The sequence below is a fragment of the Saimiri boliviensis genome, chromosome 1 (genome assembly GCF_048565385.1).
Source record: "Saimiri boliviensis isolate mSaiBol1 chromosome 1, mSaiBol1.pri, whole genome shotgun sequence".
In the NCBI taxonomy this organism is placed as follows: domain Eukaryota; kingdom Metazoa; phylum Chordata; class Mammalia; order Primates; family Cebidae; genus Saimiri; species Saimiri boliviensis.
This window is the reverse complement of record NC_133449.1, coordinates 127799654-127814385: the sequence shown is the minus strand read 5'-3', so window position 1 is coordinate 127814385 and position 14732 is coordinate 127799654. Positions and strand designations below refer to the sequence as shown.

Sequence of the window (14732 nt, the reverse complement as noted above, 5' to 3'; positions counted from 1 at the left end):
TTCAGCCTTCTGAATAGCTGGGATTACAGGCAGCTACCACCAAGCCTGGCTAATTTTTTGTATTTTTTGTAGAGACAGGGTCTCAATATGTTGCCCAGGCTGGTCTTGAACTCTTAGGTTCAAGCAATTCTCCTGCCTCAGCCTACCAAAGAGCTGAGATTACAGGAGTGAGCCACCCCACCCAACCAAATTTTCTCCTTTTTAATGCTTATCTGTTTTCCAACTTGACCATCATGTAAACAATTTTAAAAATCAGTAAGAATGTATTAAAAAGAAAAAATACACCTTGAGCTGCCTAGACGTCTCTCAAGTTCGAATCTTCAGCTGACATGGTCCCAAACTTCAGCTCCATATTTCTAGTGGCTTCTGGACATCCATGCACTACAGGCTCACAAGCAGCTTCCTCCATGAGCCACCCCCAAGGCTACTTGCCTCTGCTTGAAATTTGTATTTCAATCAGTTAATATCATAATCACTGTAAACCGGAAGTCAGTCATCCTGACTCCTTTCTGCCGTATTCCTATCTTCTCCTCATCTCCCGCTCACTGCTTCCAAACTGGCCACCAGGTCCTGTTGATGCTGCTTCTGGCAGCTCATCTCTAGAGGCAGTTCCCTCCTCCCATTCTTGCTGCTCCTGCCTGAGGCTGGTCCTTCCCAGCTTTCATCAAGGATCTGGCGGCAAGCTACGGCAGTGCCAGCCTTTCCCTGGCACAACTGAGGCACGTTTCTGAGATCAGATGGGTGGGATGGCCCACTCCTCTGAGAGCTCCTCTCTGTGCTGACACCACCCTTCCAATGTGGCATTCAAAAACTTTCAGTCTCCCCCAACCCAACGTTTTTGCCTCCACCCTGATCTTCTTCCATTGTCCCTGCCCTCAGCTTATTTCTCTGAGGCTCCCCCACCATACTTCCATACCTCTGCGTCCCTTTTGCCCAGGACAGCAACAGTGCCCTCTGTTGCGAAGATTCCGTCTTCTCTTTCCAGACACAGCTCAAATGTCTCCGCCTTGCGGGAACCTGCCTGGCCTTCTCTCCATATCTACAGCAAAATCCATCACTCTGTGCTCCTAGACATAGCACAGTCAACCCTGTTCCCTGTATTGTATTAAACTGTATACATCTAGCACATTCCCCAAAGAACAAACATCCCAAAGGCAGAGATGAGCTATTATTTATCTTTGTAGCCTCAGACCCTGGCACCACACATGGAATAGAAGACATACATGATGAACTGCTTCCAAAGAGAAAACACACTAAAGTTGATAGGAAAAAATAATTTAAAATAAATTTTCACTTTACACACTCCCTTTCTGCCATAAATCTAAAGCTGTAGTAAAATCCAGATGCTTACTCTCTGAACTTTAAGCCCTGAACTTTTTGCCACAGGGTATTTTAGAATACTTGCCTAGCAGTCTGCATAGGCAAACATCTCACAAGGAAGGACACGAGTTGACACTAATTCACTCTAGCTGCTAATTCACACTATGCTGGCCTGAAAATCCTTCGATTTATTTAATGCCTGGAGTACTCATCTTTCATTCACAAAGCTCAAAAGAAGATGAACAGACTCCTCTAAAACTTCAAATATTTTCCAGTCAGGCTAAACAAAACAAAGGAGATTTCGCTAGAAAGGCATGTTTTTGTTTAAATGAGTTCTAAGTAAAGCCAAGGACATTATGCAGTGACATGTTTAGATTCAGTCTCCAGAGGAAGAAAAAAAATCAGAAAGAATCTCCTCGCTCTTCGTTTGTAATAAAATATAAACCAGTCTTCAGGGGAAGGCAGACGCCTCCTTTCTTGGGGCTGGTCTCCAGGCCAGGGGTGTGTGTTACACTCACCAGCAACAGTCGCTGTCTCATAAATTCTCCTCAGAGTTTCCAGAGACAAAGGAATCTCTCAGTGTATTTGCTCATCTCAGCTCTGAGTCCCTAAGCCAGTGAAATGTATCTCCACGGTTTTTTGGTAGCAGCTTAAAAGGTCTCCCAAGCCCATTTCCAGCATTTGCTTTCAGAGCTTCAGTGAGGCCCTCTTTGTTCCCAGCTCTGATAAGTACCTGATCAGGTCTCCCATCAGTCAGAAGGTAGATGGCCTGTGTTTCTTTATCAGCAAAAGCAGTTTTCAGGGCACTCAGGGTGTTTGTGGAACTTCCAATCTATGGAAAAAAGAGAGAGATACCAAGGACACCTTTTTGAATCTCAAAAAAGAACTCACAGCAAGTATTTATTTTCTGCTTCCAAACAAAGAAGAAAAACTACTTATGAGATAAAAGATAAATTAAAATTAGACTGAGATAACAATTTAACCCCAGTGATTCCAAGAAACATATTTCAGGATGTGCCAAGAAGTCTATCCGGGCAGTCTAAGGACTGCTAGAAGCCAGGTCTGTGGATTTCCTGTCTTGATGACAGAGATCTTAATGCAATTTTATTTGTTTGTGTTTCTATGTGAGATGCTAACTCAGTTACTGCTAAGTCGTCTGTCAACAGAGCTTAAACATGCAGCCTAAATACACTGTGGCATCATACTGGTTTCAAACCAGGATTTATTCATAATACCCAGTATTTGGTAAACATGAGTGTGGTATCATTAGCAATCTAACAACGTACACGTAGACATATCTAACATTACTTGACAAGTTCTGATGAAATATATACCGACTTTCAAGTGCATGAACCCACCTATTATCAGATCTTACATGAATGCACAGTATTGAATGAGGGACTTTAAATGTTCTGCTTTACCTATGATGGGAATAACCAGACATACATCTGCTATACCATTATATATGACTCAAAATCAGAATCAATAAAAAGGAATATGTGATGATAGACTGGATAGGGAAAATGTGGTACATATACACCATGGAATATTACGCAGCCATCAAAAACGATGAGTTCACGTCCTTTGTAGGGACATGGATGAACCTGGAAACCATCATTCTCAGCAAACTGACACAAGAGCAGAAAATCAAACACCGTATATTCTCACTCATAGGTGGGTGTTGAACAATGAGAACACATGGACACAGGGAGGGGAGCACTACACACTGGGGTCCGTTGGGGGGAAATGGGGGAGGGGCGGGGGGTGGGGAGGTGGGAAGAGATAGCATGGGGAGAAATGACAGATACAGGTGAGGGGACGGAAGGCAGCAAACCACACTGCCAAGTGTGTACCTATGCAACAATCTTGCATGTTCATCACATGTACCCCAAAACCTAAAATGCAATAAAAAAAAAAGAAAAAAAAAAAGGAATATGTTACAGCCTATTCTTTCTCCTACACATAACATCAATCATAACACCATCTACAACTCTTTTTTTTTTTTTTTTGAGACAGGGTCTCAGGGCTCCATTGCCCAGGCTGAAGTACAGTGGGGCTGTCTCAACTCACTGTAACCTCCATCTCCTGGGTTCAAGCAATTCTCCTGCCTCAGCCTCCTGAGTATCTGGGACTACAGTTGTACACCACCATACCCAGCTAATTTTTTTTTCTTTTTTTGGCAGAAATGGGGTTTCACCATGTTGACCTGCAATTCCTCAAGTGATCTGCCTGCCTTTCACCATGGTTTCCGCATGTTGGTCTGCAACTCCTCAAGTGATCTGCCTGCCTTGACCTCCCAAAGTGCTGGGATAGCAAGCATGTACCCATGCCTGGCCTGCAACTATTCATGTATAAAAAAGAATAGATAAAAATATACATATTGTGTGTCAAGAGAAATTAATGATAAATTTTTAGCAATCTCTCAAATCGTATGAAACAAAAATTAGAAAATCTCTTAAAAGATTTCATTAATATAGAAAGGAGTGGATTTCTATATAAATATAAATTTACTGGAATGTACTCTCCTTAATATGCAAAAATGATCTTTACGAAGGGACCATCAGTAGAGATACAGGACTTTGAATTCTCCAAAAGCCTCCTTCACTTTCCCCTTCATCTCAGTTCCATTGTTATCAGTCCAGCTTCAGTTGTAAGTAAGAAAACCAACTATGGTTGATTCAAGAAGGAAGGAATTTATGATAAAGGACATTGGGATGGCTCACAGCATCACCAATGGACAGGATAACATGGCCTGGGACCTCTCACCAGGAACAAGGCCCCCAATCCCTCGGGGGGTCCCGCTGTAGTCCTACTGCAGAGTGCCAGGCGCCGTGGCTTTCCACACTGGCACTATCGACAAGAGATGGACCAGCGCTCACTGCCACTGCCACCCCGGGAGGTGCATCAGTCTCCATCTGCCACCACTGCCACTGCTCTCTCTGCTAGACCTGCCATCTGGAGTCACTATCTCTCAAGTCAAAGTCTAGGAGGTTACTCTGACTGATGGTGCCTGGGTCACATTACCCACACCACGGACACCCTCTCATGAAGACTTTCTCAGACTCAGCCATGATGGGGACCCCCATGCCCTGACCCATCCAGCTGCTCTCACCTATGGCTTCTTCACTGGAGCCTTTCATTTCAGTAGATATTTAGTAAGCTCCTAAGTACCACGTGCCAGGCATTTTGATAGATCTGGGACATAACTTTCAAAACCAGAACAAATTCTGTGCCTCAAAGGAGGTTCACAGGATGGTGCTGAATGCCTAGAAAATGACTCCCAAACACTGTGCTAAAAGCTATAAAAGTTCATGCCCAGTGTATGATGTGCCTTATTCTAGCTGGGTGGGTTGCTAAATACATCTCCTGGTGGAGACAGCAGGAAGACTATTCAAGGAAACCACAAAAAGGATGGTGCAGACTTCTTTCTTGTTCAGAATCCAGCAAGTAATCCCGTAATTGTAAAGCCCATAGGATGAGAGTGGCCAGGAAAATGATGATAGTCATGATTGTCAAAAAGCAACATCTATTGAGTGCTTACTAGGCTAAGGGCTTATTTTTCCTGTTTTTTTAGTCTGTGGTCAGCTCCCTATCCCCATCCCAGAAGGTCACCCTTCAACTGTAGGCAGCCCAGGGACATGCCTTCCACCCCTGCAGACAGCACCAAACAGGAATTGAGGGGGAGCCCCAGCAGCACAAGATGGCTCAGGAAATGAAACTGTCACTGGAACTAATGCCCACAGAAGTAAGCCAGAGCAAACATGCTACACCTAAACACAGTGACTGCTGAATAAACAGATGTAAAGGGAAATAAAGAGCCTTCTAACATAATAACTGAGAGGTCTAGGATATAATTTAAAAATCACTCATTATACCAAGAACCAGAAATATCACATTCAAATGAGAAAAACAACCAACTGATGTCAGTACCAAAAGAGCCTCAGAAATCTCCAGAATAATGAATAAGAGCTAATAACATTCATACCATTAGATTTTCAGAAGAAAGAGGGGAAAGAGTGTGGGGCTTAAAAAGCACTTATTAAGTGATGGTTGAAAACAAAAACCCCCAAATTTTGTTAAAGATAGAGAAACTAGCCGGGCGTGGTGGCTCAAGCCTGTAATCCCAGCACTTTGGGAGGCTGAGGCGGGTGGATCACGAGGTCGAGAGATCGAGACCAGCCTGGTCAACATGGTGAAACCCCGTCTCTACTAAAAATACAAAAATTAGCTGGGCATGGTGGTGCGTGCCTGTAATCCCAGCTACTCAGGAGGCTGAGGCAGGAGAATTGCCTGAACCCAGGAGGTGGAGGTTGCGGTGAGCCGAGATCGCGCCATTGCACTCCAGCCTGGGTAACAAGAGTGAAACTCCGTCTCAAAAAAAAAAAAAAAAAAAAAAAAGATAGAGAAACTACAATTCAAGAAGCGAAGCCAATCCCAGATAGGATAAAACCAAAGAAATCCACACTAAGAAACATTGTATTTAAATTTCTGAAACTAAAAACAAAGAAAAATCCTTAAAAAGCTGAAGAGAAATAACACATAACCTATAAAAGAGCACCAATTCAAAGGACAGCAGTTTCTCATCTGAAACTATAGAAACCAGGGGATGGGGCACCACAGTTGTCAAGTGCTGAAAGAAAATAACTGCCAGCCGTGAATTATACATCTGGTGAAAATATCCTCCAGGGTTGAAGGAGAAGGAAAACTGCGTGAATTTATTACTGAGAGACCTACCCTTAAAGAATGGTTCATGAAAGCTTTCCATATAGAAAGAGAACAATAAACAAAGAAAGCTTGGACTTCCAGGAAAAAGAACAACGGAATGCATAAATATAAAAGGAAGCATAATAGATAATCCTCAACATCATAAGTTTCTTTAGTTATGTTTTAGGACTGAAGCAGAAGTTTAGCACCATCTAAGACAGCATATAATGTATGCAAAGGAAATACTTCAGATGAGTATATATTTTAAATGGTGAGTGTAAAGGGACCTATGTAGAAGTAAGGATGGTACACTTAACTTGAAGCAGCAAGCCACCAATAGGCTGTGATAAGTTATATCACAATAGGCTGTGATAAGTTACATCACAACAGGCTGTGATAAGTTACATATACATATAAGGAAATGTATAGAACTATTAAGAAAATTAGACAAAGCAATGCACTCAAAAACAGTATAAGTAAAGGGAAAAATGAGAAACAGAGGAAATACACATACAAAAATAATAAATAAAATGAATACTTAATCCTTAAATATGAATAATTACTTTACATATAAATGACCTACACATACAAATTATGTGACAGAGATTGAAGAGTGAACAAAAACATGACCCAATTTATTCAGTCTACAGAAAACTTACTTCAGGCATAACAACATAGATAGGTTGAAGGTAAAAGGACAGAAAAAACATATTATGCAAACATTTATTTTTAAAAAGCAGAAATAACTATTAATATTACATAAAGTGGACTTAAACACAAAGAAAATTGACTATGGACAAAAAGGGACATTACATGATGATAAAATTCTCTATCCACCAAGAAGACAATCCTAAATGTATATGCATCAAACAACAGAGCTTCAAAATACATGAAGTAAATTTGATGGAGATGAAAAGAAAAATAGATAAAATCTATTTTTATCTACTTTATAATAGATAAAATAGATGGAGTTATAACAGATAAAATAGATAGAGTCTTACCATTAGGGTCTTCAATATACCATTCTTTTTTTTTTTCTGAGGGGTGTACATTTTACTGGAAACCTTAAATACTCTTTAGATAGAACATGTTTTCAATCAAGGTTCTCATGTGGCTTACACAGAAAACTGAAGCTGTTTGGATTAGGAGAAGGAGAGGGACAGTACAACAGACAAGTGCTTAGTTTACCAAAAATAGCCCTCATAATAAATGCTCTTCAACCAGCATATCAGCTTTTGTCAAAGCTTCTTCAATGGATTCCATCACTGAAGGCCTGTTCTGAGAGATGGTCATGTTCACCTACCAAATTCTGCTGGAATCCTTTAATGGTCTCCTTCTGGAGTACTGATTTCCCCATATGACTTATGATGACCATTCAGTAACCTGGAATGGCTGAGACAAGAAATGTTGTATTTTCCACATTTGAGACACAGTCAACTTGTCTTTCTTAGAAAGTTAATCCATACCCAGGATGACAATAATGTCTGGAGGGATTTGTAGTCATGCAGAATATTTTGCACCCCATGGACAACATCATAATTCATTGCCAACATTGTTGGGATCCATGATGTGAGAGATGGAGTCCAGAGGATCCACATGTAGATAGATGCCCAGCTCAGCGACAGCAGGGGGCAGCACAGTGGTGGTATCCAAATGCGCAAAGGAAGTAGCAGGGGCAGGGCAGTCAAGTCATCAGCAGGCACATAGCCTGTACAGAGGTGATAGATCCCTTCTTGGTAATGGCAATTCTTCCCCTACATAGTACCCATATCAGTGGCCAGGGTAGACTGATAGCCCACAGCAGAAGGGATTCTGCCCAATAAGGCAGACACGCTTGAGCCAGCCTAGGTGAAGTGAAAGATACTATCAATAAACAGGGGTACGTCTTGAACTGCTTGGTCTCTGAAGCATTCGGCCACAGCCTATCCAGTCAGAGCTACCTGACCATGAGTAGCAGGTGGTTCATTCATTTGACTGTATACCAGCACTGCCTTGGAGGTAACATCTTTTAAGTTGACAACACTAGACTCAAGTCATTTCATGATATAAGTCATTGCCTTCACAGATCCTCTCAAAAACACCAGCAAACCCAGAGGAAGCACCATGGATTTCAGCCACATTATTGATTAACTCCATGATGGATACAATCTTGTCAACTCCATACCACCAAAAAGCCCAATTTTGCCGCTCTTGGCTAGGGAGCTAGCAGATACACAACTTTGGTACTAGTCACCCGTATTTCTTGCTCAACACTTATTTCCATGAACTCAGGAGACTCAGCATAAATGGGAGCAAACTGTTTCATTTTGGTGGGACCTCTTTCATCAATAGGCTATCCAATGATGGTCACGATTCTGCCCAAATTCTCAGGACCAATAGGACTTTTGATTGGGGCACCAGAGTTCAGGACTTTCTGGCCTCTAACCAAGCCTTCTGTACCATCCATAGCATGGTCCTTACTGTGCTCTCACACAAATGCTAGGCCACCTCCAAAACCAGCATCTGGGCTACCTCCAAAACCAGCATGTTTAGTAGAGATGGAGTTTCGCCATGTTGTCCAGGCTGGTCTTGAGCTCCTGATCTCAGATGATCCACCTGCCTTGGCCTCCCAAAGTGCTAGGATTACAGGTATAAGCCACCACACCTGGTTGCACTAGAGAATTTTTATCAAACACTCAAAGGAGAATTAAAACAAGTTTTACACAAGCCCCTCCAGAAAATAGAAGGGAAAGGAATACTTCCAAACTCACTATTACATTGATACACAAAGCAGACAAAGACGGTACACACAAAAAAAGACTACAGACCAACAAATCTCATGAACCTAGACACAAAAGTTCTCAACAAACATTAGCAAATTTAATCCAACAACGTATAAAATGAATAATATATCATGATCAAGTGTGATTCTATGTATTCAGAGTTAGTTCAGAATTCAAAAACTAATCAACGAAATCCACTATATCAACAGGTTAATTTAAAAATTATACGAGCATATCAATTTGCACAGAAAAGAATCTGGCAAAGTGCAACCTTCATTCAATATAAAAATTCAGTACCCTAGGAACAGAATAAAACTTCCTTAATCTCATAAAGAGCATGTACAAAAAGCTTGCAGCTAACATCATACTTAATGGTGAAAGACTGAATGCTTGCCCTTTATGACTGGGAAAAAGGCAAGTATGTCTGCTCTCAACATACCTATTCAGTATAGTACTGGAAGTTCTAACCACGGCAATAAGGTAAAGAAATAAAGTCATAGAGGTTGGAAACAAGAACAAATACTACTGTCTATTTGCAGACTACACAATTATCTACATAGAAAATCCTGAGAACTATAGTTGTCCCTTTGTATTCCAGGATCCACCCCCAACCCCATGACCACCAAAATCCAAGGATGCTCAAGTATCATATAAAATGGCATAATATTCGCACATAACCTATGCAATCCTCATGTATACTTTAAAACATCTCTACATTACCTATGATGTCTAACAAAATGTAAATGCTACATAATTAGTTGTTATACTGTATCTTTTAAGTTTTGTATTTTTTTATTGTATTGCTATTATTTTTATCATTTATTTTTCCCAAATATTTTCAATCCATGGTTGGTTGAATCCACAGATACAGAACTTGCAGATACGGAAGTGTGACCATACACAAAAATCAAAAATCAAAATAATAAGTAAGCCTACTAAGGTCAAAAGATGCGAAGTCCACACATGAAAACCAACTGCATTTCCACACACTGACAATGAACAAGTGAAAACCAAAATAAAAAGTGCAATACCACTTACAATTGTTCCAAAAAATTACAATACTTAGTATATACTTAAACAGGTACAAGATCTGTATGCTGAAATTATAAAAGTCTGATGAAATAAATCAAAGATCTAAATACGCAGAGAGACATGCTATATTCATAGACTAGAAGAATTAACACAACAAAGATGTCAGTTCTTCCTAATTGGACCCATAGGTTTAATGTAATTTCCATCAAAATGTCAGCAAAGTTTTCAATAGGTATAAAGAAGTTTGTTTTAAATTTTTATATTGAAAACAAAGGCCCTAGAATAGCCAAAACAATTCTAAAAAAGAAATGTAAAGTAGAAGGAGTAGTTCTTCTTGATCTTAAAGTTCACTATATAACTATAGCTATCAAGAAAGCGTCGTCCTAATAGAGCCATTAATACACAAAAAAATAGAACAGAATAGGGAACCCAGACAAAGACCTGCACACCTATTCAACTGATATTTGGCAAAAGAGTAAAAAAAATTCAATAGAGAAGGAACAGCCTTTTCAATAAATGGTGTCACAGAAATTGCACATTCATAGGCAAAAAACAAATAAACTGAGTGGGCACTGTGGCTCATGCCTATCCAGCACTTTGGGAGGCCAAGGCAGGTGGATCACAAGATCAGGAAATCAAGAACACCTTGACCAACACTGGTCTCTACTAGAAATACAAAAATTAGCTGGGAGTGATAGTGTGCCTGCAGTCCCATCTACTTGGGAGGCTGAGGCAGGAGAATGGCTTGAACCTGGGAGACAGAGGTTGCAATGAGCTGAGATCACACCACTGCACTCAAGCCTGGGAGACAAGAGTGAAACATCATCTAAAAATAAATAAATAAATAAAAAGTCTCAACCGAGATCTCACACCTTATACAAACGTTAATTCAAAACAGATCATAGACTTAACCATCGAACAAAATTATAAAACTTCTTGAAAAAAAAGGACACAGAGAAAAAAATCTTCAGACTCTAAGATTAGGCAGAGTCTTTAGATCTGACATCTTGAACTGAACAAAAATAGTTATAAAATGTAATCTGTAGAAACAGCTAAAGCAGTAGATGCTAAAGCAGTAGTGGCATTTATATCATTAAATTCTTACTTCTAAGAAATAGAGATTTAATTAAAAAAACGAGGCAAGTTGGAAGAGAAAAATCATAAAGATAGCAGAAATCAATACAATTTAAAACATTTGTTAAAAATTAGAAAATCAAAGAAACTAAAAACTGCTTTCTCAAAAACATTAACAAAATTGAGAGAAAATTTTACAAAGCTCTTCAAGAGAAAAAAAGACAGTAGACAAAAATTACCAATATCAAACATCACTACAGGCCCCACCAACATTAAGGAAATGTTAAGGGAATGCTGCAAACAGTTCTATGCCCATAAATTCAACACCATGGGAAAAACGGACTGCTTCCTTCTAAGAAACAAATGATCAAAACCAACTCAAAGAGATTCAGATAATCTGAATAGTCCTATATCTATTAAAGAAATTGAAATCATAAAACTTCTAACAACAAAAAAGAGGCCCAGAAGGTTTCACTGGTAAATTCTACCTAACAGTTAAGAAAAAATATTATCAATTCTGTACAATCCTTTTTAGAAAAAAAGAATATGGAACATTTTTTAACTCATGTTATGAGGCCAGCATTTCCTGATACCAAAATTAGACAATTTCTAAGAAAAGGATCTACAGACCAATATTCCTCATGAAGATAGACAAAAAAAAAAAAAAATCCTCAACAAGATAGTTCAGCAAATTTAATGCAGAATATATTCAATCTATACTACATCATGAACAAGTGGCGATTATTTCAGAATGCAAAGCCAAATTAATATTCAAAAATAAATCAATGTAATTCTTCATATTCACAGACAACAGATCGGCCAAGTCCAACCTGGCAACTTGGGCTTTATCAAAATTAGAAGCTCAGTAGATGCAGAAAACACATTTGACAAAATTCAATATTTGTTTATGGCAGGCATCTCCAAACGTTTTACACAGGGGGCCAGTTCACTGTCCCCCAGACCGTTGGAGGGCCGCCACATACTGTGCTCCTCTCACTGACCACCAATGGAAGAGGTGCCCCTTCCTGAAGTGCGGTGGGGGGCCGGATAAATGGCCTCAGGCGGCCGCATGCGGCCTGCAGGCCTTAGTTTGGGGACGCCTGGTTTATGGTAACAATCTTCAAAAAACCAAGAACAGAAGGGAAAACGGTTAACAAGACAAAGCACATCTACAAGAACAAAAGCAAAAATAAACCTCACAGCTAGCAAATTATTTAACAGTGCAAGACTGAATGTTTCCTTCTAAGATCAGGAGCAAGGCAAGTATGTTCTCTCTCACCACTCCTGTTAAACATCATACTGAAAGTCCTAGACAGGGCATTAAGGCAATAGAAAGAAATAAATGCTATATGGGTTGGATAGGGAAAAAACAATCATCTCTATTCATAGATAACATCGCTAGAAATCCCAAGTAATCTACAAAAAATTCCTAGAACAGGTAAGTGAGATTACATGGTCAAAAGAAATAAGGTCAGTATATAAAAATCAATTGTAATAAAGTATTAACATTTATAATTTAAAAGTACTATTTACCATAGCAACAAAAAAGCCACAAATAAATTTAGAAGCACACAGTGTTAGATGTCAATTCTCTTGAATCTGAGCTATAGACTTAAGGCAATCTCAATGAAAATCCTAATGTACTGTTTTGTAGATTTCAACAACTGATTCTGAAATTTATAAGGCTGGTCAAAGGAACTATAACAGCCAAAAAATTGGAGGAAAGTACAAAGTTAGAGAATTCAGGTTAGCTGATTTCAAGACTCAGTATAATGTCACAATAGTAAAGACAGTGTGATGTTGGTAAAAGAACAGACACCTATTAATAGTTCAATGAAACAGAAATAGACCCACATAGATATAGTTAAATGATTTTTGACAAGAAGCAAAGGTAATTCCAGGGAGAGAGGATATTTACTTAGACAAATGATTCTGGATCCTGCCTCACACCTTATACAAAAATGAACCAAAAATGTACCCTATTCTTAAATACAGAATGTAAAACCTATATTTAAATATAGAATGTAAAACCCTCATTTGAGGATGAAAACAGGAGAAAACTTGCATGACCTGGATTTAGCAGTGTGTTTAGCTATGGAAGGAAAAGCACAATCCATATAGAAAACTTGGCAATTTGGATTTAATCAAAATTTAAAACTTATACACAGGCAAAAACCCTATTAAAAGAATGAAAAGTCATAGATTGGGAGAAAGTATTTGCAAATTGAAAGGCGGATAAAGTTCTTATGTCCAGCATATATAAAAAAGCTGAATTTTAAGAAAACAAACAACCCAATTAAAAATGGGCAAACTATCTGAGCAGATACTTCACCAAAGAAGACATATATACAGACAGCTAATAGGGATGAAAAGATGAATATTAAGTAAATGCAATTAAAACCACAATAGGATACCATGAGACATCTTTCAGTCATATTAGAATGTCTAAAATAAAACAACCTGACAACATCGAAAGCTGGAGAGGATGTAAAGTAACTGTAACTCTCATACATGGCTGATGCAAAACGGTACAGCCACACTGGGAAATAGTTTGGCAGTGTGGCGATTCCTCAAGGACCTAGAAATAGAAATTCCATTTGACCCAGCAATCCCATTACTGGGTATATATCCAAAGGATAATAAATCGTTCTACTATAAGGACACGTGCACACGAATGTTCATTACAGCACAGTTTACAATAGCAAAGACCTGGAACCAACCCAAATGCCCATCGATGATAGACTGGACAGGGAAAATGTGGCACATATACACCATGGAATATTACGCAGCTATCAAAAACGATGAGTCGTGTCCTTTGTAGGGACATGGATGAACCTGGAAGCCATCATTCTCGGCAAACTAATACAGGAGCAGAAAATCAAACACCGCATGTTCTCACTCACAGGCGGATGTTGAACAATGAGAACACATGGACACAGGGTGGGGAGCACTACACACTGGGGTTTGTTGGTGGGAAATAGGGGAGGGACAGTGGGGGGTGGGGAGTTGGGAGGATGGCATGGGGAGAAATGCCAGATATAGGTGTGGGGGAGGAAGGCAGCAAGGTGTACCTATGCAACAATCTTGCATGTTCTTCACATGTACCCCAAAACCTAAAATGCAATTTTAAAAAGTTTCTTATACAGTTAAACATATGCTTAGCATAATAGCCAGCAGTCTCACTTCTAGGTATTTATTCATATCCAATTGAAGTGAAAACTTATTGTTGGAAACCGTTTTCCATGGGTCTTGTGTATTTCTACATATCTTGCAACAGAGGTGTTGTCTGCTCTGGTTTATCTTTTCAAGATGTTTACATAGGGAACAGCCTTGAAAAATAGAAATACTGTCTTTCTTCAAAGCAAAGAGCAGGCATGCTTATTGTCTGGTATAAAGATGATACATAACTCTGGAGCAAAGGACCAGCATGCTCACGGTCCATTATAGGAGACTTGGTTTTCCTAAGTTCAGAGTTCCCTCCTTTAACACAACCTAATGTGTGAACAAGTGTCTCCTGGCTCATTGTTTCACCCTGTGAGAACTGGGACTCAGGGAGCTAGCATAAGAAAATGCTGAGACTCTGGCTATTTCTTTTTCTGTGGGTAATAAAGTCATTTGTCTCTGACCCAAGAGCCCTGGATGATCTACCAGCATCCACGTTAGTTTGCAAGTAAGGTAAAATCTCAGACCCTTCACAGTTCTCGACATATTTTCACACAAAAACCTGTAGGCAAATATTTACTGTAGCTTTATGTATAAAACCTGAAACAGGAAACAACAGAGATATCCTTCAACAAGGAATGGGTAAACAATTTTGCATCCATACTCATCAATAAAACA

General features: G+C 39.4%; 1 protein-coding gene and 1 pseudogene across 2 annotated transcripts in view; both read right to left on the bottom strand.

Annotated features, from left to right (window-relative positions):
• VWA3B (von Willebrand factor A domain containing 3B) overlaps positions 1–14732 on the bottom strand; it is a 236056-nt gene that overhangs the window by 95090 nt on the left and 126234 nt on the right. For both annotated transcript variants that reach the window (XM_074403828.1, XM_074403831.1), the window contains exon 13: positions 2054–2152. In XM_074403828.1, the coding sequence (XP_074259929.1) occupies positions 2054–2152 (99 nt within the window). The remainder of the gene's footprint in view (positions 1–2053; positions 2153–14732) is intronic.
• Positions 7225–8550, bottom strand: LOC120366334 (ATP synthase F(1) complex catalytic subunit beta, mitochondrial pseudogene; annotated as a pseudogene).